At 37.0% G+C, this 22,763-nt stretch overlaps 2 protein-coding genes across 2 annotated transcripts; one reads left to right on the top strand and one right to left on the bottom strand.

Annotated features, from left to right (window-relative positions):
• Positions 1-10,350: 10,350 nt before the first annotated feature.
• LOC107843618 (protein NUCLEAR FUSION DEFECTIVE 4) lies at positions 10,351-13,710 on the top strand. Its single transcript, XM_016687951.2, has 3 exons — positions 10,351-11,013; positions 11,752-12,623; positions 12,704-13,710. Exons 1-3 carry the CDS (start codon positions 10,708-10,710, stop codon positions 13,176-13,178), a joined length of 1,653 nt encoding a protein of 550 aa, XP_016543437.1. The 5' UTR covers positions 10,351-10,707; the 3' UTR covers positions 13,179-13,710.
• Positions 13,711-19,514: 5,804 nt separating this feature from the next.
• Positions 19,515-21,627, bottom strand: LOC107843610 (B3 domain-containing protein Os04g0386900). The gene is made up of 3 exons (XM_016687937.2): positions 21,397-21,627; positions 21,140-21,283; positions 19,515-20,096 (listed from the first exon to the last, which is right to left on the bottom strand). Exons 1-3 carry the CDS (start codon positions 21,430-21,432, stop codon positions 19,788-19,790), a joined length of 489 nt encoding a protein of 162 aa, XP_016543423.1. The 5' UTR covers positions 21,433-21,627; the 3' UTR covers positions 19,515-19,787.
• Positions 21,628-22,763: the final 1,136 nt, after the last annotated feature.

The following is a 22,763-nucleotide window of genomic DNA, read 5'->3' as shown; positions in this document are numbered from 1 at the left end:
AATCGAATTGAATGCAAGAATTGGAGCATGTGATGCTCAAAGTCAAATGAATATGCATGATGGTGTTAAAATGGTTCCTAATGATGATGAGGGTGAGCTTGATGTTGAAGAATTTTTGGTGAGCCAAACAACTGAACTAAAAATAGTAAAGGATGCTAAAATTAAAGAAATAATACTAGAGTTGAAAGAAAAAACCAAGAAAATTCTTCGTGAAGGCTCTAGTTCATTTTGGGGTGAGTATTTCAAGAAGAATGCGACTCCAAAATTGGGAAGACGACCTCATTCCAATCACTTTTTGGCATTATACTTACTAGATGTGATGAAAGTCAAGCCACCCGAGCAATTGATGGAATTTGGAGATAAGGAATAAAATCCTTACACTTTGGAGTTTGTCATTCCAAAAGGGATAAATGACGTTCATCACTTAACTACAAATCCAATGTTTAACTAGTGGTTTATTGATGTTCTCTCCGACACCCAATGAGCCTACTCGGACGTTTGATATGAAGTTGGGTAAAAGGTTCAAGTCTTCAAAGTGGAGAGATAGAATATGTTTCATTGCACCGTTACCTTTTCCCAAAGTACCTCAAAGATATTTTAAACAAAAGTTTGGCCGACGATTCAAATTCTCTAAGTGGAGACATAAATGATAAGTAAATGATGTTGTGCCGCGACTTTAACTAAGACGCTTCTTGGGAGACAACCTAAGAAACTTCTTTAGATGTTTTCTAATGTATTTGATTCAATTTCATATTTTTTTGGGTGTTTGAAGGTGATAATATAAGTCAAAAGGGGTGGTGAAAGGTTCGGGGGCTCAAAACTATGCCCCAAACCAATTTGAGTTGCAATGTTGCCCCAAATCTAGTCGTACCTTCTTGTACCTGCTCTGTACATGCTTGAGCAGTCCAGGCATAGGTCAAGACAACCTTGGATGCAGATGAAATCAGCCTATACTGCCTGGACATGCAATGGATATGCTACAGCAGTTCAGGTGCATATCAGGCGCACATGTCGCGCAACTGGTAGCAGGAACACTTCCTGTACCTGTGCTGGACATGCTGGAGCAGTCTAGGTATAGTCTAGTCACACCTAAAATGCAAAAGAGCTAGGCAAACATTGGTTTGACCTGCCCTGGAACTGCTTGAGCAGTCCAGGCGCAGGTCCAACAATGGTACTCACATATGGGTTGTTCTTTTACCAATTTGCTGAAGAAATTTCACATGTTTTCATCCTCAATCCGAACTCTAAAATTCTTATTTCAAGAATACATGTGAAATCCCATACCATATTATTTTTATAATGAGTATTTGTTAAAATAAGAGAAAGAAAAGGGAAAAAGAAAGGGAAGTGGGTCAAGCCCATTAGCAAATTAAAAAAGAGAGAGAAGAATGGGCATTCTAGCCCATCTCACGCCTAATCAACATAAAGGGGTAATTTGCCCATTAAAGTTTAAAGAAGGGCGTCGATTAGGGAGCAACAAAGGCAGTAGTGATCTGCCCAACTTCGCACGAAGAATGAAAAGAAATGAAAAGCTTAAGGATTTGATTAGGAAGTTCTTTTGGATTTAAGGTAAATTCGTTCTTACATTTTAATTGTGATTTTTAGTCTTGATAATTTATTTTGGGTATTGAAATTTAGTTTCTAAAGACAAGAATTATGGACAATAAGGTGTTGGTTTGGATACAAAGTTCGATGAGTTGAAAGTTATCATAAAACCTTGAGGGTTAGGTAGTCTAGTTTTATCATGAATTAGCCTAAAATAAGATAATTATTATGAAAATTGATATGATGTGACTATACTTTTGATCCAAAAGTGATACAAATCGTTCGAGGTGACAAATTTGGTATTTCAACAAGTGTACTGTGAGTAGTAACCTTCCCATGATTTGTGTTTCTTAACTTGCATATTTTATACATGATTTTAATGAAATAAGAATTACTGAATGCTTTGAAATTGCATATGGGGCAAGTCTTTTACTTAATATGATATTGAAATTAGGTATTTGAGATGCTCATAAGACATATTTACTATTACTTGAGATATGATCACTGATGTTATGAAAGTTCTTCACTTACATGAGAAATAAGTATTTTGACATGTGTTTTATTTAAGTTTACATGTAATATGATTTGATATGAACTTTAAATGCTATGTACTATTCTGAAAAATGCTTTCATATAAATATTTATTATTTATAAAGAAAGTATAAATGAGAGTAGACCTTGATTTGAATCCTAAAGCCAATGGCGGGATCGTTAGACCTGGTGCACCTGTACTTAACGATTACTATTACATACCTCGCTAGTGAAAAGGTAGAACTGGCATACTGTTATTAATCTCCCCCGAGTAGGGACCTACTGATATTATATTTGACTCCTTTATGAAGGGTCCACTGTCATGGATATTCTTGATGTATAATGCCGCATTGATTACATGATTCATTCTTGAAAACCTCCCAAATATGTAGTATTTGATATAATATAATGCTTATTGAGTTTATTACTGAACTATTGGTTCACTTTGCTTACATGAAACAAATGATACTATTTATTATTACTGTTTTCCAAAAGAGCATTTATTTTATGATGCTTTATGACTTGTTCCTAGTAAAATGGTTGTGGTTAAGTGTTATTACTCACTAAGATAGCGTCTCACTCCTCCCAATTTTTTTCCCAGAGAATGCAGGTGACAATGAGGATTTTGTTAGCTAGAGGATTCGAGTGGCATATTCTCGGTGAGCCTTGCATTTATTCGCGTGGGCAGGAGTTTATTTATTTGTTATGTTCTGTTCCTTGAAAACTCTTAGAATAGCTCCATAGTCTCTCATTTTTGGAGATGGATTTCATATTGTTATTGGTGGTATTGATACATTTTTGTTGATTTTGGTGAATGGTGTTGGTATTTTGGTGCGATGGTTGTAATGTTAGGTTGTGGTTTTGAGACAGAAAATTTTCTTGTTAGGCCCCAAAACAGGGAAAACTCTGTCCGATTTTATGTAGAATTCTGACGATGCTAGCTTTGGAGTCCTAAACTCCTTAGCCCGATCAGGATCATATTTTGGGCCGTGACAAAATTGGTATTAGAGCCAAGTTAATTCTACGACTATAGAGCACATGGTAGTAGTAGAATATCAATTATTTCTATAATCGTAATTCTGCGAGAGCGTGATAACATGTGTCTTGATTTTCTTTCTCATTCTTTCTTATGTATGTGACATTTAGGATCAATTAGATAAATCTAACTGTACTTTTTTTGTTAATCAGATGGTTCGTAGAACAACTAATGGTAGGGGAAGAGGCGGAGCCCACAGAAGGGTCCAAGGTAGGGGTATCATGATACCACAGGGAATTACACTACCACTCCAAGAAGTTCAAGAGATCTTACTCCTGAAAGAAATGCTAGTCCACCTCCACCATCTCATGAGGGTAGTACTGCTGAGACACTTGCTTCCATGCAAAGAGCCATAGTGGGCTTGGACAACCGATTGGATAGACAGAAGAGAAGTGGTCAACATAATTTTACACAGTCTCAGCCATAATTCCAGGCACTTGTTCATACTTACAACTTTGGAAACAAAGAGGTATCTTTGCAGGAATTTCTGAAGTTGAAATCACCAAAATTCACAGGTTCAGACAGTTCAGCTGATCGTCAGAGCTTTTTGGATGGTATATTCAAGGCGCTGCATATGTTAGGATGTTCTAGTGAGAGGTCTGTGGAGCTTGCAATGTACAAATTAGAGGACATGACTAACACTTGGTATGATACTTTATTGCTAGGAAGGCCTGCTAGGGAAGCACCACTGACATGTGACGAGTTCACTAAGTTCTTCATGGATACCTTTTTCTTGACAGTCAAAAACAGAAATATGCAGCTCAGTTTGAGAAATTAGTTCAGACTCCAGATATGGATGTGTCGATCTATAATACTAAGTTTTGCAAGCTGGCTAGATATGCTCCATACTTAGTGTCCATAGAAGCAACTCAAGTCCAGAGGTTTGTGAATGGGTTGGTTGCTCGTCTTTATAACGTAGTGGCCTCACAGATAAAAGTCTTGACCTATTATGAGATAGTGGATCTTGTAGAAAGATTGATGACAAGGGTCATGCAGAGCGGACAACTTATGAGGTTTGTAAGAAGGCTAAGATGGGTGGATCTTTCAATGGTGACTTAAGTGCAAATCGCAAAATAGGAAATAAGGTCCATCAGATAGGGACAGATTCAATTTCATAGTCTGCGTACAAGCCACCTTCTAGACAGGGTACTTAGAGGTCTTCAACATCTCAGGGATATCGTAGCTCTGGCCAGATATATGCCAGTACTCCATCCTGTTAGACTTTCAGCAAATCATACATGGTCCAGTGTCATGTTTTGACTGGAGAGTGTTTTCGATGTGGTCAGGTCATCACATCAGGGATTGCCCTTAGCCTCAGAGAAATGTTGGTCAGGGTTCTGGTCAGTTAGCTGCACCTAGTCAGGCTACTTGTAATACTGTAGGTATTAGAAATAGAGGTCGAGTTAATGGAGATAGGGTTGCTGGAAATCAGGCACAAGGAAATACTGGTAGAGGCCAGTCGAGAGTTTTCGCAATTACTAGGCAGGATGTTCAGGCCTCGAATGTAGTGGTTACAGGTATTCATTCTTTCTGTTCATTTAATGCTTATGCTTTAATTGATTCGGGTTCTACCCACTCTTATGTGTCCTCATACTTTGCTGTGAGATTTGATAGACAGCCAAAGATGTTAAATTATCCTTTTTTTTATTGCTACTCCCGCGGGAGATTCATTGTTAGTTGAGTATGTGTATCGTGACTGTCAGATTATAGTGGAAGGTAGGGATACTCTTACTGACCTGATTGTACTTGAAATGATTGACTTTGATGTGTTGTTGGGCATGGACTGATTATCTCCTTGCTATGCTACTGTAGATTGTCATGCAAAGATAGTTCGATTTGATATACCCAATGAATCTAGTTTTGTATTTAAAGGGGATCAAGTTCCAGAGATTGGTAAATTTATATCTTTTATGAAGGCTCAACGATTATTGAAGAAAGGTTGCATAGGCCTCCTAGCTATGAAAAGTGATGATAGAGAGGGAGCATTTAGTTGGAGGAGCTACCTGTTGTGAAGGAATTTTCTGATGTATTTCCTAAGGAGTTGCCAGGATTGTTAATCATGATTAAGTAACATAAATTCTACATTCAAATGCACATCATGCATATATTAACTTGGTGTATACATTTGGGGCGAATAAATTTTTATCAATATGATTTATATCTCCTATATAATCTATGAACTTTTATATATATTGAAGTGGAATTTAGAGTATGAGTGTACATCAATTGGTTCTATTAGATTTTGTGTATTATCGATTCGGTTTGTTGATTTTTGATATGCCAATACGCTAAATCAATAATCAAACCAATAAAATATATATTATCGACTTTCGATTTATCGATTTTGGACTTTAACAATTTGGCTTATCGATTTAATTGATAAGAAAATGCTCCTTTTATTTTTTTCATTTTCTCGTTTTATTTTTATATGATCATATATACATACACTACCTTCATGCATAAAAACCTACACAAAATACAAGTAGGAGCAAATTCAAATACATTATTACTAAAATATTTTATGTTTTTTGCTAAAGTAGCGAACTTAAATGCAATAGCAATTGATAGTGATCTCCCAAAAAACAAAATCAATAAAAATTTGTAATCTATATATTATTAAAAGAAAAGGACAAAGTCTCTCCATTTAACCAAGTGGAAGCATTTAATAATGACACGTGTTATTTTAGTTAATTAGTTAGAAAATTTTAGTTAATTAGTTGGGAAATAGTTGTTACATTAGCTTGGTTTTAAAATTTCAAATTTAAATTTTCAGTTAAATTATTATTTTATATTTTAATTTCATAATATAATGCTCATTTTCATATATTTTTTAATTTTGAAACTTAAACAACATTTATTATAACCATTACAAAAATCAGTATTAGAAAATGAAAGATTTAAATAAATGCTCTTTTTTCAACATTGGGATTTTGATAGCTATTTATTTTTTAAAATATTTCATTTATTGCAAAAAGTTGCATATTATTTACATTAATTTTTTAAATTTAAAATCAGTTTGTTTATTGAACACTGTTTTTTTGGGAAGTTATTACATTTTGTATAGTAAATATTTCAACTAACCTCCTATAACTACTACTCCTTTATAGCCAAGAAAAAAAAGCAGATTTTTTGTATTAAAAAAAAATAGCAAACACGTTTAAAAAATATTAATTTAAGAAGCTTTTTAGAATGCCAAGTACGATAAAATTCTTATAAAAAGGGACACAATCTAAAAAAAAAAAAAAAACAGCAAATTTTGAAATTAGTTGCAGTATTTTTTTGAATTAATATGCTCAATTAAGTTGTCAGTTTTAAAACTACCTACACTTATCCAATAATTTTTTTTCTTTATCTTCTTATTTTTATCTTTTATTCACATTCTTTTTCTCTTGCCATCAACAGTAACAATATTTTTTTCCTATAAATACTTTCTCTGTTCAAATATTTTCCATCAAATTCTACTTCTTCAAAAAAACTAATACCATTTTGTTACGTCTATTTTCATAAAATTCTACTTCTTCAAAAAAACTAATACCATTTTGTTACGTCTATTTTCATATATCTGCTCTCTTTGTGTTCATAAAAGGGAGTTGCATTGGATGATGATGTATTTTTTCGTATCTTTATCTCTGGCGGCATCATCACAATTAGTTTTTATAAAGAACAACTTGAAGAAATACTGAGACATGGAGAAATATTAATTTGGTGAAAACTTTGACTGCAATATTGGCTATCAAAGAGATATGGAAAGCAATTGAAGTAATTGAATTTTTAACAAAAGAGAGTCTGCATATTTGATTTGAGTGTTACAAATTAGTCCTTGAAGGGTGCTTATAAAATCACTGATTTATTTTGACAGAAAAGTATGTGATGAAAATGACCAAGAAAGGTTTCATAGCCAATGTTGTGATTAACAGAGATTTGCAGAACTAAGTTCTTAGTTTCATGCAAACGATCAAATCAGTAAGTTTTATAAAAATAGATCGAAATTATTATCCAGATAAAAGCATATAATTGTACTAGATAAGACTACAATTTCATAGTTTACTCGAAATCCTCTCAGAACCCATATATATATACTATATATTCTTCTCACTTTTTTTTTTTACTTTATAAAATCCATTTTTCTTTTCATTTTCGTATATGTTGTATGGCCAATTTTACACTTTCTTCTTCTATGAGAATTCATTTAGTGACATAAATTTATACTTGTTGGTTTATTCTTCATCTGTTTTGCTTGGCCTATTTTAGGTGTTTTGTAAGCCAAAATAATTTTAAAGCAATTTGAATGTATACGCATTTATATTGATTCATCTTTGAGAATATAAATTAAAATAGTTAATTTATAGGAATATTTCTTTATCTCTTATAAATTTCTTTCATAATTTGTCAATTTCATTATATTGTCCTTTGTAATTTTTAATTTCCTTCTCAAATAATAAAATCTTTCCATATAATTTTAAATATAGAATAATTATTGATATTATTGTATTCAAATTTCTGTATTATAAAATTGACTTGAATGATAACTTCAAATTTTTTTGTACATATCCAATAATTTCAAATTTTGAAATTCAATTATAACAATGAAAAAGAAGAAACAGAAAAGTTTGTGACTCTGAAAGACTTTCATTGATCTATATTAATAGGTAACAATCATCATTATCTATATAATTTTAAAAAAATGTTCAGGAATTTTTTTTGTAGGAATAATAGTATGTGTGAAGATATTTGTAATATTGTCAGGTATATCTCTACATTTCACTCCCAATATCATGATAGTAGTGATTATAACTTTTTCTACTGTATCCTTATGAATTTTAAACAATTATAAACTTATATAGGAATTTTAAACGATTATAAATAAGAAAACAAAAGATAAGAAAATTATTAACGCTTATTACACGAAATATGAAAACAAGATTATTTAAAACACTAATATACTTTATGATGAGTAAAATTATTATTTTTAAATACTTTAGACTAACTCAATTTTAAAAAATAGTTATGAATTTGACACTATATATATATATATACATATATAAAACATCAAAATGTAAATAAGTTAACAAAATTATTATATTAGTAAAAAAAATGTACATTAAAAGGGAGATGGTCAAAATATTCAAGTTCTCATTATACTTTAGGTGAATTCAAAATCACATCTTAGAATAGAATATAGCATTATTTGGATTATAGGTGTGAAATACTGAATGTTATAAATTTAAATATCAAAATGACAAAAATAACAGAAATATTATAGCAATCATAAAAAATAACTTTTGAAAACAATGAAAAAAAAGTTACAAGATTATTTGAGAAAGGACGTTCTTCACCTTAGGGGTGATGTAAATAGATTAAAAACTAGTTTGGATTGATAATGTAACATTATTTTTTACTTTGTGCTATTTTAGAAAATGACATGAGTAAATGATACTCAAAAATATTATTGTTAAATGTAATCAATAAAATAATCTCAAACAATAAAATAATATTTTAAATATGACTAACTTTAGGTGTACGAATAATTTATATTTGCGAATTTTATATTAAATAGAGTAATAGATAAGAATATCAAATCAAGTAATAATTAAATTAATGTTATATTTTAGTCCAACAATATTAGGTAATGAGCAATGTAGCAACAGTAAATAAAAGAACATCAAAAAAAAGTTAATATAAAATAAAAAGTATAAGACCTATCTAAACACATTTTTTGGTGGACATCTAAATACAGTTGACAGACGACTTAAAATACAAGATGTTTAATATGCAGCAAAACACTATTATGAGATTATTTATTTTAAAATTGTGTGAATTTTAGGAGACTAATCCAAATTGATGGAATAATACGCCCAACAAATATGACAACAATTAGAAATCAATTATAGCAGTAAATTTAAAGATGACTAATGGTTTAACAATTCAAGTTAAAAATACTAAAGCGTTATGTTACATGAGTGCCACAATTCAAGTTCAAGTATTACAACATTATTTTACGAAGAGTAATCATGTCAATGATTACACATATATTTTCTTAAATTTGATACATTATTATTTATTTTCAACAAAATAAATTTCATTCCAAGGTGGATATAATTCAATTCAAATAAAATGAAATATGACTGACAATGAAATTTTGAAAAGTGTATATTATTAAATACGTTGCATTGAAAGTAAGATGACAATTATATATTAATATAACTAAAATGATGCGATATGTTCTAACTATTAAAATTCTTTAATTCCGCGCATCGCGCAGGTACATATACTAGTTTATATTAATGCATGGAACCCAACATGCCAACAAATTTATAAAGAAAAAAACAACATTAGGACAATAACTATAAATTGAAAAAAAAAAAAAAAAGTCATATATTTAAAGTATAAAATCACTAATTATATATAATTAGAGATAAAAATATAAACTTTAATAGTATAATTTTATTGGATTGTCGATTTAACCATTAATTAAAACCTTGAAATTGAAAATCAAATTGATATTTCAATAAAATAAAATTAAAATCATTTAAAAATTATTAATTTAATAATTTAATACTGATAAATTAATAATAATTTTTTCAATTTAATTTATTAATTAATTAATTTGATTTTTGCACGTCCTTAATTTATAGTTGCTGGCAGTATTTTGGTGATTTCGAAAGATCTTGCCAGGTGTATTTGATGTGGCTTGCTGCATGTAGTTTTGCCAATATTTTCGGTGGCATAAATTATTTGACAAGTGACAAAAGGAGTCATAACACTCTCATTTTCTTATTCAATATTCATAATTATGAATAACTCCACTTCTGCAGCACAATGTCCTTTTAAAAAAATAAAAATTCATTGTCTTTTATTTCCTTTTAAATTTTATTGTGATTATATATTTCATTGATTCAGTTTTATATCCTTTAATTAATTGAAGAAAAACTTATTTAAGTCTAAGAAAACATTTCACATTATTGTAATAGTGCTCAATATGATTCAAATATTATTTGTTTATTACTTAAAATATTGTTGTAGTAATATTTTAATTATTCCAATGCTATTATTTTATTAATAAATAAGTAACTTTGAATTTTTATCATTGTTCCCAAATAAAATTTACGACAGCCACCACGGATTTTCCTTGTATAATAACAAAACTGAGTTGTATAGTTCTTGTTATCATTTGTTTTTTTCTAAATTTGTTATATGTTAGTGGCATTAGTTTTCTTTGGCAAATCTCTGTCATTTATCATATACATATACATATATATATATATATAGTGGCAAACATTTTAATTCTTTCAAAATAATTTTTCTCACTTCCTAACGCAAGAATAAAATCTACTTGTAAAATTACTTGTGAATATGATGGTTCTGATTGTTTATCATTTATAACCCCCAACAGAAAATTGCAAATGATGTGTTTGTATTCCAACCTCCTTGGTCTTACCGACCACCATAAAACATGCACAACTAAAACAATAGTCATTTCTTTGCTTTCAAGATTATCCAAGAAAACCCCTTTTCAATATAATACAACTCTATATCCCATGAGTGTATAGTACCCCAAAAGAGAAGGAAGAAGGAAAAAAGAGAGAGAGTTTATAATGGAGCAATCAAGAAGATGGATGATGTTGATAGCAAGCACATGGATTCAAGCATTTACAGGGACAAATTTTGACTTCTCATCCTATTCTTCTGAATTGAAATCTGTTCTTGGAATTTCACAAGTGCAGCTCAATTATTTGTCTATGGCTTCTGATTTGGGTAAAGCATTTGGTTGGTGTTCTGGGGTTTCTCTTATGTATTTCCCATTATGGGTTGTTCTTTTCATTGCTGCTTTCATGGGACTTGTTGGTTATGGCCTTCAATGGCTTCTCATTCAGAAAATCATCATTTTACCTTATTTCTTGGTCAGTTTTCTCACCCCTCCTTTTCTTGATTTTCGGAAATGAAATTTGGGAAGTTGATCTTCTTTGGTCTTGTATTTTGTTTTCCCCATGAGAATTTCCTCTCTGCATATCCTTGGTTGACTGGTGGTTGACATTAGTTAGAGCTACCACAACAAATTAGCAAATATTATATTATTCTAGAAATGCTTTTGAATACCACCAGGCAAGAAATAGAAACATAATTACAGTTTAATGGTTGTTGAGAACTAACATAGTTGATCAACCAGAAATCATGAGATCTAGTTTACTATGGATACAAGACTAAGGTTCTTTACAAAGTTCATTATGTAAATAGCAGGACATAGAAAATAATAGAATGATTGTATTCAGCATCCATTGGGGGTTCAATGCCTAACTAATTCTGTTTACTGAGAGCTGTCTTAGTTTTATCATTTCTGAGGTTTGTCATTAAGCAGAAAGTCTTGCTTATAACAACCATACAGGGACTGTCTCCAGTAGAAGATGTTTTCCATTCTAATCAATTAAATTTTGGTGCTTCGAAACTTCTTTGCAAAATCTTAAAGAATATCAAGATTCAATTGATTCCATGGTACCTTGATAGTAATCAACTGAAATTGCACACTGCAGATATCCAAGATATTACATGATTATTTTTCTTCAGCTCTTTACTTCACCGCGCTTGACGATTCATTGGGGGATCCTATTCTGTTCTCAAGCCTTCACTGATAAATCTTGCAGGTATTTCTGTTGTGTGTGCTGGCTGGCTGCAGTATCTGCTGGTTTAATACAGTATGCTATGTGTTGTGCATCAAACATTTCCCGGCAAATAGGCCATTTGCATTGTCCCTCAGCATAAGTTTCAATGGTGCAAGTGCAGCCCTGTACAACCTCATTGCCAATGCCATTAACTCCGAAGATGACACTCTATACCTTCTTCTTAATGGCCTAGTGCCCCTTGTCGCATCAGTTGCAGCTCTTCCAATCCTCCTGCTACCTCATTCTCAGACCCTTCACGCTGATTCTGTTCACAGAGAACATCTCAATTTCCGCTGCCTAACCATACTAGCAGTTTTTACTGGCCTTTATCTCTTAATCCTGAACTCAGTCTCATATAGTGCAGAGACAGCTAGCATTCTCTTGGCTGGTGCATTGTTCTTGCTGGTCCTACCGGTGATTGCACCAGTGGTTATCTGCGCAGAAGAGTGGTCTCAACTGTTCCATCCTAATTACATGTCCCTTGATGACAATGATGATCTTGGATTGCATGACGAGATGATTTGCAAAGAGGCTTCAAGTATAAATGTTTGGATGGAAAATTTTCATGGTTCAAAAGAGAAGGAAAGCTGGACCAGCAGTTTTCTGTTGAGAGATCGTTTGCTGTTGCTTGGAGAAGAACATTCAGCAAATCTGCTCATGCGTAGGTTGGATTTCTGGCTGTATTACCTTGCATATTTCTGTGGGGGGACAATTGTACTCGTTTACAGCAATAATCTAGGCCAAATTTCAGAGTCACTAGGATATAGATCAGACATTAGCTTTCTCGTTGCACTCTATTCTGCAACTTCTTTCTTCGGGCGCCTGCTTTCAACTGCCCCAGATTTTCTACGCGAGTAAGTATTTCAAGATTTACTATTCTTAATCACCATAATGGGAAAAAAACTTGACAGCTGAAATGGTTTTGTGGATGCAGCAAGATGTACTATGCAAGGACCGGATGGCTTGCATTTGCTCTGATTCCAACCCCACTGGCTTTCTTTCTGCTTGTTTTATCAGGAAGCAAAGCTGCATTGGGTGCTGCCACAGCATTAGTTGGGTTGAGTTCTGGTTTTGTATTTTCAGCAGCAGTGTCAATAACCTCTGAGCTGTTTGGCCCCAACAGTGCAGGAGTCAATCACAACATTCTTATCACCAACATCCCTCTGGGATCACTACTCTATGGACTTCTTGCAGCTCTAGTCTATGAAGCAAACCTAGGAAAATCAAATCAATTGCTTGAATTGGATGGATCAAAGGTTTGCATGGGTAGGAACTGTTATATTCAGACATTTATGTGGTGGGGATGCATCTCTTTATTGGGAGTAGCATCTAGTTTTCTGCTTTTCCTAAGAACTAAAGCTGCCTATGACAGCCAGGAAAGGAACCGAAATTGGATGAGGTTTATCTGAGTGGGATTATCCTTCCTCACTGGTAGTGAAAACTATATGAAGATAGATGCCATTGGAATCGCTACCTCATCGCACAATTAACAGCAATTTTGCAGAAGGGAGAAAAGAAGTATAAATTTTGACACAAGTGGTAGGCAAGAAGCATCTATATCATGAGGGTGATGAGACGAATATAAACCCAAGCAAGTTATAGCATACTTTACTTTTCGCATGATTAGGGAAGAGAGATGAATTGAAAATTGTAAAGGAATACACACAGAAGAAGTAATGAAAGTTGAAACTTGATGGAATGTGACTGTTGGAAGTAAAAAGCTTTACTGAGAAGGTTAATTCTCCTAACAGGTACTAAAACACTGTCATCCCCTTCAACTAAACCATGAAAAATAGTTGATCACATGAATCCAGAAATTTTCTTAAGTCCCCCTCCTCCACTCCCTTCCCTGGTGTAGGGGTACATCAAAGGGAGAGGAGAGAAAGAAGAAAATCAACTACCATGTAACATGTAAAAGTAATGAAACTGTACTTATTTTCTTGACTGTTTTTGGGAAAGATTTCCCATAACGAACACAATATTGATGAAGAAATAGAGAAAACTAGACGTGTTGGATAAGTTACCTGTTGCAGCATCATTTTTAAATGGCCTAGATCTCCTTTGTCTAAATTTGTGGGACTTGCTCCCAGGAATTAAAAGATGTAGCTCATATGGTGCGTTTAGAGAGAACAAAGAGACAGCTAGAATTAGAGCAAAGAGCTACAACTAGAATTAAAGCAAAGAGCTTTCTCTTTAAATCTTTTGCAATAGCATGTTGCTCCATAAGGCTGCCAAGAGTTCTCTCTAGTCTCGGAGAATGAGAGCAGGAACATACACCACAACAACATACCGGTATAATCTCCCATAGTGTGTAAACAACATACCCGGTATAATCTCCCATAGTGTGTACGCAAACCTTACCTCTACAAGGTAGAGAGGCTGTTTCTAATATACCTTCGGCTCAAGTAAAAACAATACTAAACAGTTTGAAACTTTAAGCTGAAGTGCAGAACTAACTCCCAAAATTCAAAAACCATGAATCTTTTCCGCAAATATGAGCTTTCTACCTAATCAATGAGTCAATCGGAAGCTATCTTATCCAACAACAACAACAAATCCAGTGTATTCCCACCTAGTGGGGTCTGGGGGGGTAAGATGTACGCAGTCCATACCTCTATCTCTGATGAAGTAGAAAGGCTGTTTCCGATAGACCCCCGGCTCAAGACACGAGATACCACACAAACACATAGTAAAGCACAGAAGCAGATTACATAACATAAATACGGCACCCATAAGTAATATAAAACAGAGGAAAGCAAAGGAAAGCACACAGATTCGTAATAAAACATGGAACACGGAAGACGGAATCATAACAGGAATAAAACCCCCACCAAGTAATTCCCTACACTAGCGGCCCAAACTGGCCCTAATCCTCTGCCGAAATTCGCGCCCTCCAGACCTTCCTATCTAGGGTCATGTCCTCGGTGAGCTGTAACTGTTCCATGTCCCGCCTAATCGCCTCGCCCCAGTACTTCTTCGGCCTATCCCTATCCCGCCTAAAACCATCCAACGCTAGCCTCTCACACCTACGGACCGGGGCATCCATGCCCCTCCTCTTCACGTGTCCGAACCATCTCAATCGTGCTTCCCGCATCTTGCACTCCACTGAAGTCACACCAACCTTCTCCCGGATAGTCTCATTCTGAACTCTATCCCCTCTAGTCAGTCCACACATCCAGCGCAACATCCACATTTCTGCCACCTTCATTTTCTGGATGTGGGAGTTCTTAACTGGCCAACACTCCGCTCCATACAACAAAGCCGGACGGACTACCACCCTGTAGAATTTGCCTTTAAGCTTGGGCGGCACCTTCTTATCACACAGCACCCCCGACGCGAGTTTCCACTTCATCCATCCCGCCCCAATACGGTGCGAGACATCCTCGTCAATCTCACTGTTACTCTGGATCACGAACCTAAGATACTTGAACTTATCCCTCTTACATACCTCCTGTGCTTCCAGCTTCACTACTACCTCATTCTCCCGCCTCACGTCATTAAACTTGCATTCCACATACTCTGTCTTGCTTCTGCTCACCCTGAACCCTTTAGACTCAAGAGTTTGCCTCCACACCTCTAATTTGTCATTCACACCCCCTTGAGTCTCATCTATCAGAACTACATCGTCTGCAAAAAGCATACACCACGGCACCTCCCCTTGAATGCGCCGCGTCAACACATCCATCACCAACGCAAACAAAAAGGGACTAAGAGTAGATCCCTGGTGCAATCCTGTCAGGACAGTGAAATGCTCTGAGTCTCCTCCCGCCGTCCTCACCTGGGTTTTCGCTCCATCATACATATCCTTAATTACTCTGGTATATGCCAGCGGTACTCCACTCACCTCCAAGCATCTCCAAAGCACCTCCCTGGGGACTTTGTCGTATGCCTTCTCCAGATCGATAAACACCATGTGCAGATCCTTCTTCTGCTCCCTATACTGCTCCACCAACCTCCGCACCAGGTGGATTGCCTCCGTCGTCGAGCGGCCGAGCATAAATCCGAACTGGTTTTCCGAAATAGACACTATCCGTCTCAGCCTCACCTCGACCACTCTCTCCCAGATCTTCATAGAGTGACTCAATAACTTAATCCCCCTATAGTTATTGCAACTCTGAATGTCCCCCTTATTCTTATAGAGAGGGACCATGGTACTCCACCTCCACGCTTCGGGCATCTTTGCCGTCCTGAAGATTTCATTAAACAATCCAGTCAACCACCTTACACCAGCCTCTCCAACGAACTTCCAAAACTCCACCGGTATCTCATCCGGCCCCGTCGCCCTACCCCTTCGCATCCTGCGGACAGCTTGTCTAACCTCTTCTACCTTAAAACGTCTACAATAGCTAAAATCCCGACACTCCTCTGAGTGCTCCAGTTCCCCTAACACAATAGCTCTATCCCCTTCGTCATTCAAGAGCCTATGAAAATACGACTGTCATCTCTTCTTAATGTGGCCGTCCTCCACCAACACTCTACCGTCCTCCCCCTTAATGCACCTCACCTGATCGAGGTCACGACCCTTCCTCTCCCTAGCCTTAGCGAGTCTAAACAACTTTTTCTCCCCTCCTTTCTCCTTTAACCCTGCATACAAGCTCTCAAAAGCGGCCGTCTTAGCTGCCGTGACTGCTGACTTCGCCTCCTTCCTCGCTAGCTTGTACTCTTTCCTGTTTACCCACTTTTCCTCTTCGTCCTTACTTCCCACCAACTTAGCATACGCCCCTTTCTAGGTCCCCACTTTCTTCTCCACCTCTTCATTCCACCACCAATCCCCCCGACGGTGCCCGGCCCGGCCCCTAGAAACACCCAACACCTCACTTGCATTCTCCCTGATGCACCTTGCCGCCCTGTCCCACATACTATCCACATCCCACCTACACTCCCACACCCCCATTCCCGCCAACCTCTCCCCTATCTCCCACGCATTCACTGGCGTCAGGCCGCCCCACTTAATTCTCGGTCTACACTCCTTAGTCCTCCTCTTTCTATTCTTCTTTATACCCAAATCCATAACCAAGAGCCTATTCTGGGTCGAAAGATTCTCACTCGGGATGACTTTACAGTCTTTACACAACGCCCTATCCCCTTTCCTAAGCAACAAAAAGTCAATCTGAGTCCTGGCTACCGCGCTTCGAAAGGTGATCAGGTACTCGTCCTTCTTCGGGAAGCCCGAGTTCACCCACCACCAGCCCAAAGGCCCTCGCAAACTCCAGTAGGGTCGCCCCCTCGTCATTTCTCTCCCCAAAACCAAAACCCCCATGCACGTCACCAAAGCCTCCCGGTAGCGCCCCGATGTGCCCGTTGAAATCCCCTGCTACAACAATCTTCTCCGAACTAGGCACGCCTCTCACCACCTTCTCCAAAGCCTCCCAAAACCGCATCTTCTCCTCCCCCTCCGATCCCACTTGCGGCGCATAAGCACTACACACGTTCAGGGTAAACCCCCGAACAACCAACTTAATAGTCATCAACCTATCGTTGATCCTCTTCACCTCCACTACCTGACCTCTAAGCTCTTCATCTACTAAGATGCCAACTCCATTCCTACGCCTGTCGCTCCCAGAGTACCACAGCTTGTAACCATCCACATCCCTAGCCTTAGACCCTACCCACTTGGTCTCTTGGACACACGCAATGTTGATCCTCCTCTTCCTAAGAATCTTCGCAAGCTCTATGGACTTACCCTGAAGGGTCCCTATATTCCAAGACCCAACCCTCAGCCTACCGTCCCGCCCTCCACTACCCCCCCGCGGCCAAACCTTGGCCCCCCTCCCACTCCCGCCCCCACCACGGCCCCACTCCCCAACCCCCTCGGACATGACCCTATCCACCCATTACCGCCCACAGCCACCACTACACGAAAGTATAGGAAAATATATAGATATACACGGTGGTAGTATCGAATCAGCAGCAAGGAAATACAAGGCTCACACAAATTCAAAGGAATACTCCCGAAACAAAACTATACTCAATTAGGGGGCAAACACCACCGGACTCAACACCCACCGCCCCAAATACAGTTTCCCAGCCAATAACCCAATCCAAAGTAGTGGAAGAAACGACCATAGCAACAGCAACAGCAACAACAGACAACAGACAATGTCCACAAATTCCACGCAAGTCAAGGTACAGGGGCTACTACTAGCATAATACTAAGAATGGAATATGAAATAATGAAATAAAATGGAATATGAAATAACGAAAATAACAAAGGTTAGAAGTCACCGGATTACGCTTGGAGCTGCGGCTGCTGGAGACAGAGCGGCGGGTGGCGGCTGGAGACCCGGCGGCGGCTGGCTGGCTGAAGGCCGAGGGGGGGAGGGCTGGTGTACCCCGCGGGGGGCGGGGGGGATGTACGGACAGGATAGGTAAGGGTGGGGGGGTGGGGGGCCGGCGGTCGGGTCGGCGGTTGGGACCGGCGGCCGGGTCGGCGCCGGGGACGGGAGGTCGGGGCCAGCGGTCGGGTCGGGTCGGCGCCGAAGGTCAGTGACGGCGCCGGGGACCGGGGACCGGGGACCGGTGCGAGAGGGAGGGAGAGAGGGTAGGGAGAGAGAGAGAGAGAGCCGTTTGGGCGGCGCCGGAGATCGGCGCCGGGGGCCGGAGGTCGGGCTCGGAGATCGGGCCGGGTAGGCGCCAACAGTCGGCGACGGCGACGGGGGCCGGTGACCGGTGCGAGCGAGAGAGAGGGTAGGGAGGAAGAGAGAGGAGAGAGAGCTGTTAGTTTAGGGAGAGCCGTTAGAAGAGAGTAAAAGATCCATGAGCTGAATCTTCTAAATATGGAATATTGAACTGAAAAATTACCTGAAAGCAATAACAATCGGAAGCTATCTTATCCAAATCAATAAAACCAACAAAACAAGAATCAGTTCAGCTGAAGCAAAACTAACCATCTTGTGTAATTAAAGGATAACCAGAGGCAATTAAACCAACAAACCAATCCCATCCACCTTCAACAGAATAAACACTGCCTTAACCATTGTGGCTATATTGGTTGAACCCATATAGATAACTGGATCAGGCTTTCCAACCACATCGGCATTCCCAAATGCCTGAATTACTGGCACAGATTTCACCAGCATCCAAAGCTTCCACCTTTCTTCTTTGCTCCCATCTACACCAATGTACAACGAGAACCCATTCCTAGAGTGATGCACAGATAACAAAAGTCTAAAAATCTTGTCACTATCTCCCCCTCCACCTGAAATGTACTATGCAAAAGCAGCGGGATAGCCCAGCCCGTAATTCACGGGGTGGCAAGCCTCCTTTGTGATGAAAATGCATAGTAGGATGAGCTAAATCTCAGTCCGGAAGACAAGAATACGAGAAATGATACAAAGGCTGCATAGACAAATGCATATAGCCATTTCGTTTCAGCTCCCATCTTAAGCTCTCAGCATGGAAAAAAAATGGAAAATTTTCAGAATTTTTCAAAATTCTGATCTGGGTTTGGATTCTTTTGTGAAAAAATGATTACTTGGTAACAACGTGTTTCAAAATCGTTAAGATGGGTCCTTTCAAGATCTTTCATACAGTGAAAGAGAATTATCATTAACTTCCTCAAAATCAAGAATTTTTATCTCAAAATGGGAAATGTTCAGAATTTTCCAAAAGAACTATTAAAAGCTGATTAGGTCTGCCTGGAAAATGTCTAAACAATATGGATTTCTTTGGCAAGTTCAACAGACAAAAAATGAAGAAGCATTAGAAACAAGGTTGAACATTAGAAGAAGGGAAGCTTCAGGATATCAAATACAAAAAGTAAAGACTATTTCATTATATTGACATGTTAACAACAGGCATGTAGTCGTCAAGATAACTACTCCATTCTTTTAAATGATACAGGAGACTTAATACTTAGGACACAACCAGAAGATTCACACAGAGTCGCAATTTAGACAATATACAGGACAAATAAAAAGTCAATTCTTTAATACAACTGCGGATGTATCTTGCAGAAAATTAAACTGACTAAATACTTGCCATTAATCTACAACTTCCAACAATTAGAAGGGTACTTTTTAACCAAGTACTATTGGATTCTTACTGTTTGCACCCTCCTCATCTTCAGGAATCAATTCAGCTGGGAAATCACCCCTGAGAATCTGAACCCTGAAATGGATTTTGCGAGCACTGCATTCAGAAAGTTCAAACACAAGTGCATCCCCCTCCTTCAGATCATTATCATCCGCAAATTTTCTCCACTCATTGCTGAATTTGTTATTAGATTTGACTCCACCGTAAAACATATCCCACTTCTTTTGACCACAAGTAAGGACCACAGGGGCTCCAGTAGAAGGAAGCTCATTCGTAATTTTCTTGGGTAAATACTGTCAAACATTCAAGAAAATTCTCATTGGTCATTTTCTTGGGTAAATACTGTCGAACATTCAAAGAAATTTAGTTATATACAAATCACACGAGTCCAAAAGAACCCAAAGCATCCAACTCGAACCTTATGTATACGGGAAGCTCGGTGCACTAAAACTCCCGCTATGCGCAGGGTGCGGGGAAAGGCCCCACCACAAGGGTGTATTGTACGCAGTCTTACCTTACATTTCTGCCAGAGGCTAAGACTTACATTTCTGCCAGAGGCTGTTTCCAAGGCTTGAACCCGTGACCTTCTGGTCACATGGCAACAACTTTACTGGTTACTTTAAGGCTCGAACCTTATGTATGAGTATAAATATATATTTTGAACCTAAACTTCAAACCTAGAACCCGCAACGTCTAATGTTGAATTTTTTATTATTCTTTTTGCCCCTCCTCAGTAAACCTTACCAATAACACTTTTTCGACCTGCCTCTGCCTCCACCAGATAGTGGTAAGGTCTGCATACACTCAACCTTCCCTAGATCCCACTTGTAGGATTTCACTAGCCACTACTAGCCACTAGGTATGTTGTTGTACTCCTCCTTAGGAGCACTACCTTTTTTTGCTTCAATCACTCAACTCACAACCTCTCCGAACTGACGGTGAAGAATGCTTATCATTTGAGCAACCCTCTCTTATCGTCTAATCTTGATTTCACCACTCAAAAAATCCCTTTTTCATGTGGTTTCTCACCCAGTATCCGATACCCACATGGGTCCCAATTAAACCCAGGCCCACGTCAGGAAATCCCACATTCTATACCCAACACGAGATGTATGGTTGAGGATGAGAACCCTTGTTGGTCAAAAATCCCAGGTTCACTCTCCATCTGTCCTAACGATGGTGACACAGTTACCTCATATATATTGTTAGTAGGAGGTGGCACATATCCAGCGGATTTAGTCAAGGTGCGCGAAAGCTGGCCCAAACACTACGATTATTTTAAAAAAAAAAGTATATACTAACAAAGGGGGTGCTTTACAGAAACAGGAGGAAATACCAAATTGTAAATGGGCTTAACACTTGACATTGTGAGAACCATATCAATATAGGGTTTCCCAGAAAGTGGCCAGTATTCACCGTTGTCGACTTCTGGGATTCCAGAACTTTCAATCTCAGGTTGTTTCATGTTGTAGTAACCTTTCTGCACAAAAAAATAAATAAATAATAACAATGAAAAGATGATGCAAGCTTTTAAATCTAGAAAGGGACAAAAGTAGGAAGAGAATTTGTTAGGAATCATGAGAATATATGTACCTCCATTTCTAATTGATTTCGGAGTTGTTGTTCCATTTTGATTCGACACAGAACTGGTTTACGGAAAGTACACAAAAACACTTCAACTTTTCAACTTCAATTTAAAAAAAATTATTCCCTATATTTAAAAAAAAAAAAACTTATTTTTCTTTTTTAATTTATTTAAAATAGATTATTATTTTTGAAACGGAGAAAGTATTATTTTTATGACGAAACTAAACCTAAATTTAGAGTTTTGGCCTTTGGGTTGGGTTTGGGGTGGAGTGGGGGTGGGGTGCGGTGGGTTGCAGTGTTTTGGAAAAAGTAACTCAAGATTATTGTCGCTTAATGGTAGGATTAAACTTGTCAAACGGGTCGGGTTGACCCGGCTTGAACCGGCTAACTTAATAAAATCGGTCTGGTTTGATCCGATCCGGTCAGCCGATGGTTGTAGGGTATCGGGTTCTTGACCGGTTAAATTTTTTGATTGGATCCGGTTAACCCAGCTCGGTCCAGGTCCACCGGTTAACCGACTCGGCTCGGATAAGTTTTTTTTTTATTTTGATATTTGGGCCAAACTAGTCGTTGGCCCAACGACTACATAGCCATTTTTGGGTCCAAACGGCTAGTTTGGGCCCATTTATTAAAAAAAAAATCATTTAAAATATTTGTTAATCCCAATTTGTTTTTTATAAATACCCTACATCTTGAAGAAACCAAGGAATGGAACCGAAGCCGAACGACAAGCAGAAACTTGAAGAAATTATATCTTCACGGAAGAACTCAGCAAAATCAAGTCCAATGCATGATTTTACCTCCGTTGACTTTGACTATCCTATGCAAGTTTCCGTTAATATTAACATGAATGAGTTGGAAAAAATGATGCATAATTTGTAGATTTTTCATTCATGTAAATTATAAATTTTGGATCATTTCGCAATCAATAAAATTCAACAATCATTCACTCCTTAGTCCTTACTTTGTAATTTTTTTCATTTAATGATTTAAATTGAATTTCTAGTTTAAATTAAAAACTTACTTCTAATATATTATTAATTTATTACTAAGTATTATTAATTTATTATATTAAATAGCATATGTTTTGTATATTTGTGTATATATCTTCTATAAATGTGTATATTTAATGTATATATATATGTGTGTGTTTTATAAATTGTATATATACACATATATATATGTAGTATATATTTTATTTAAAGTAATACATATATAATGAATGGTGCGTATATATATGTATATATCTTCTATAGACGTGTATATTTAACGTATACATGTGTATATGTTTTATAAATTAGTATATATAACTATATAACTATATAACTATATATATATATATATATATATATATATATATATATATACATATA

Source organism: Capsicum annuum, chromosome 1, assembly GCF_002878395.1.
Source record: "Capsicum annuum cultivar UCD-10X-F1 chromosome 1, UCD10Xv1.1, whole genome shotgun sequence".
Lineage (NCBI taxonomy): Eukaryota > Viridiplantae > Streptophyta > Magnoliopsida > Solanales > Solanaceae > Capsicum > Capsicum annuum.
This window is presented reverse-complemented; position numbering and strand designations above follow the sequence as displayed.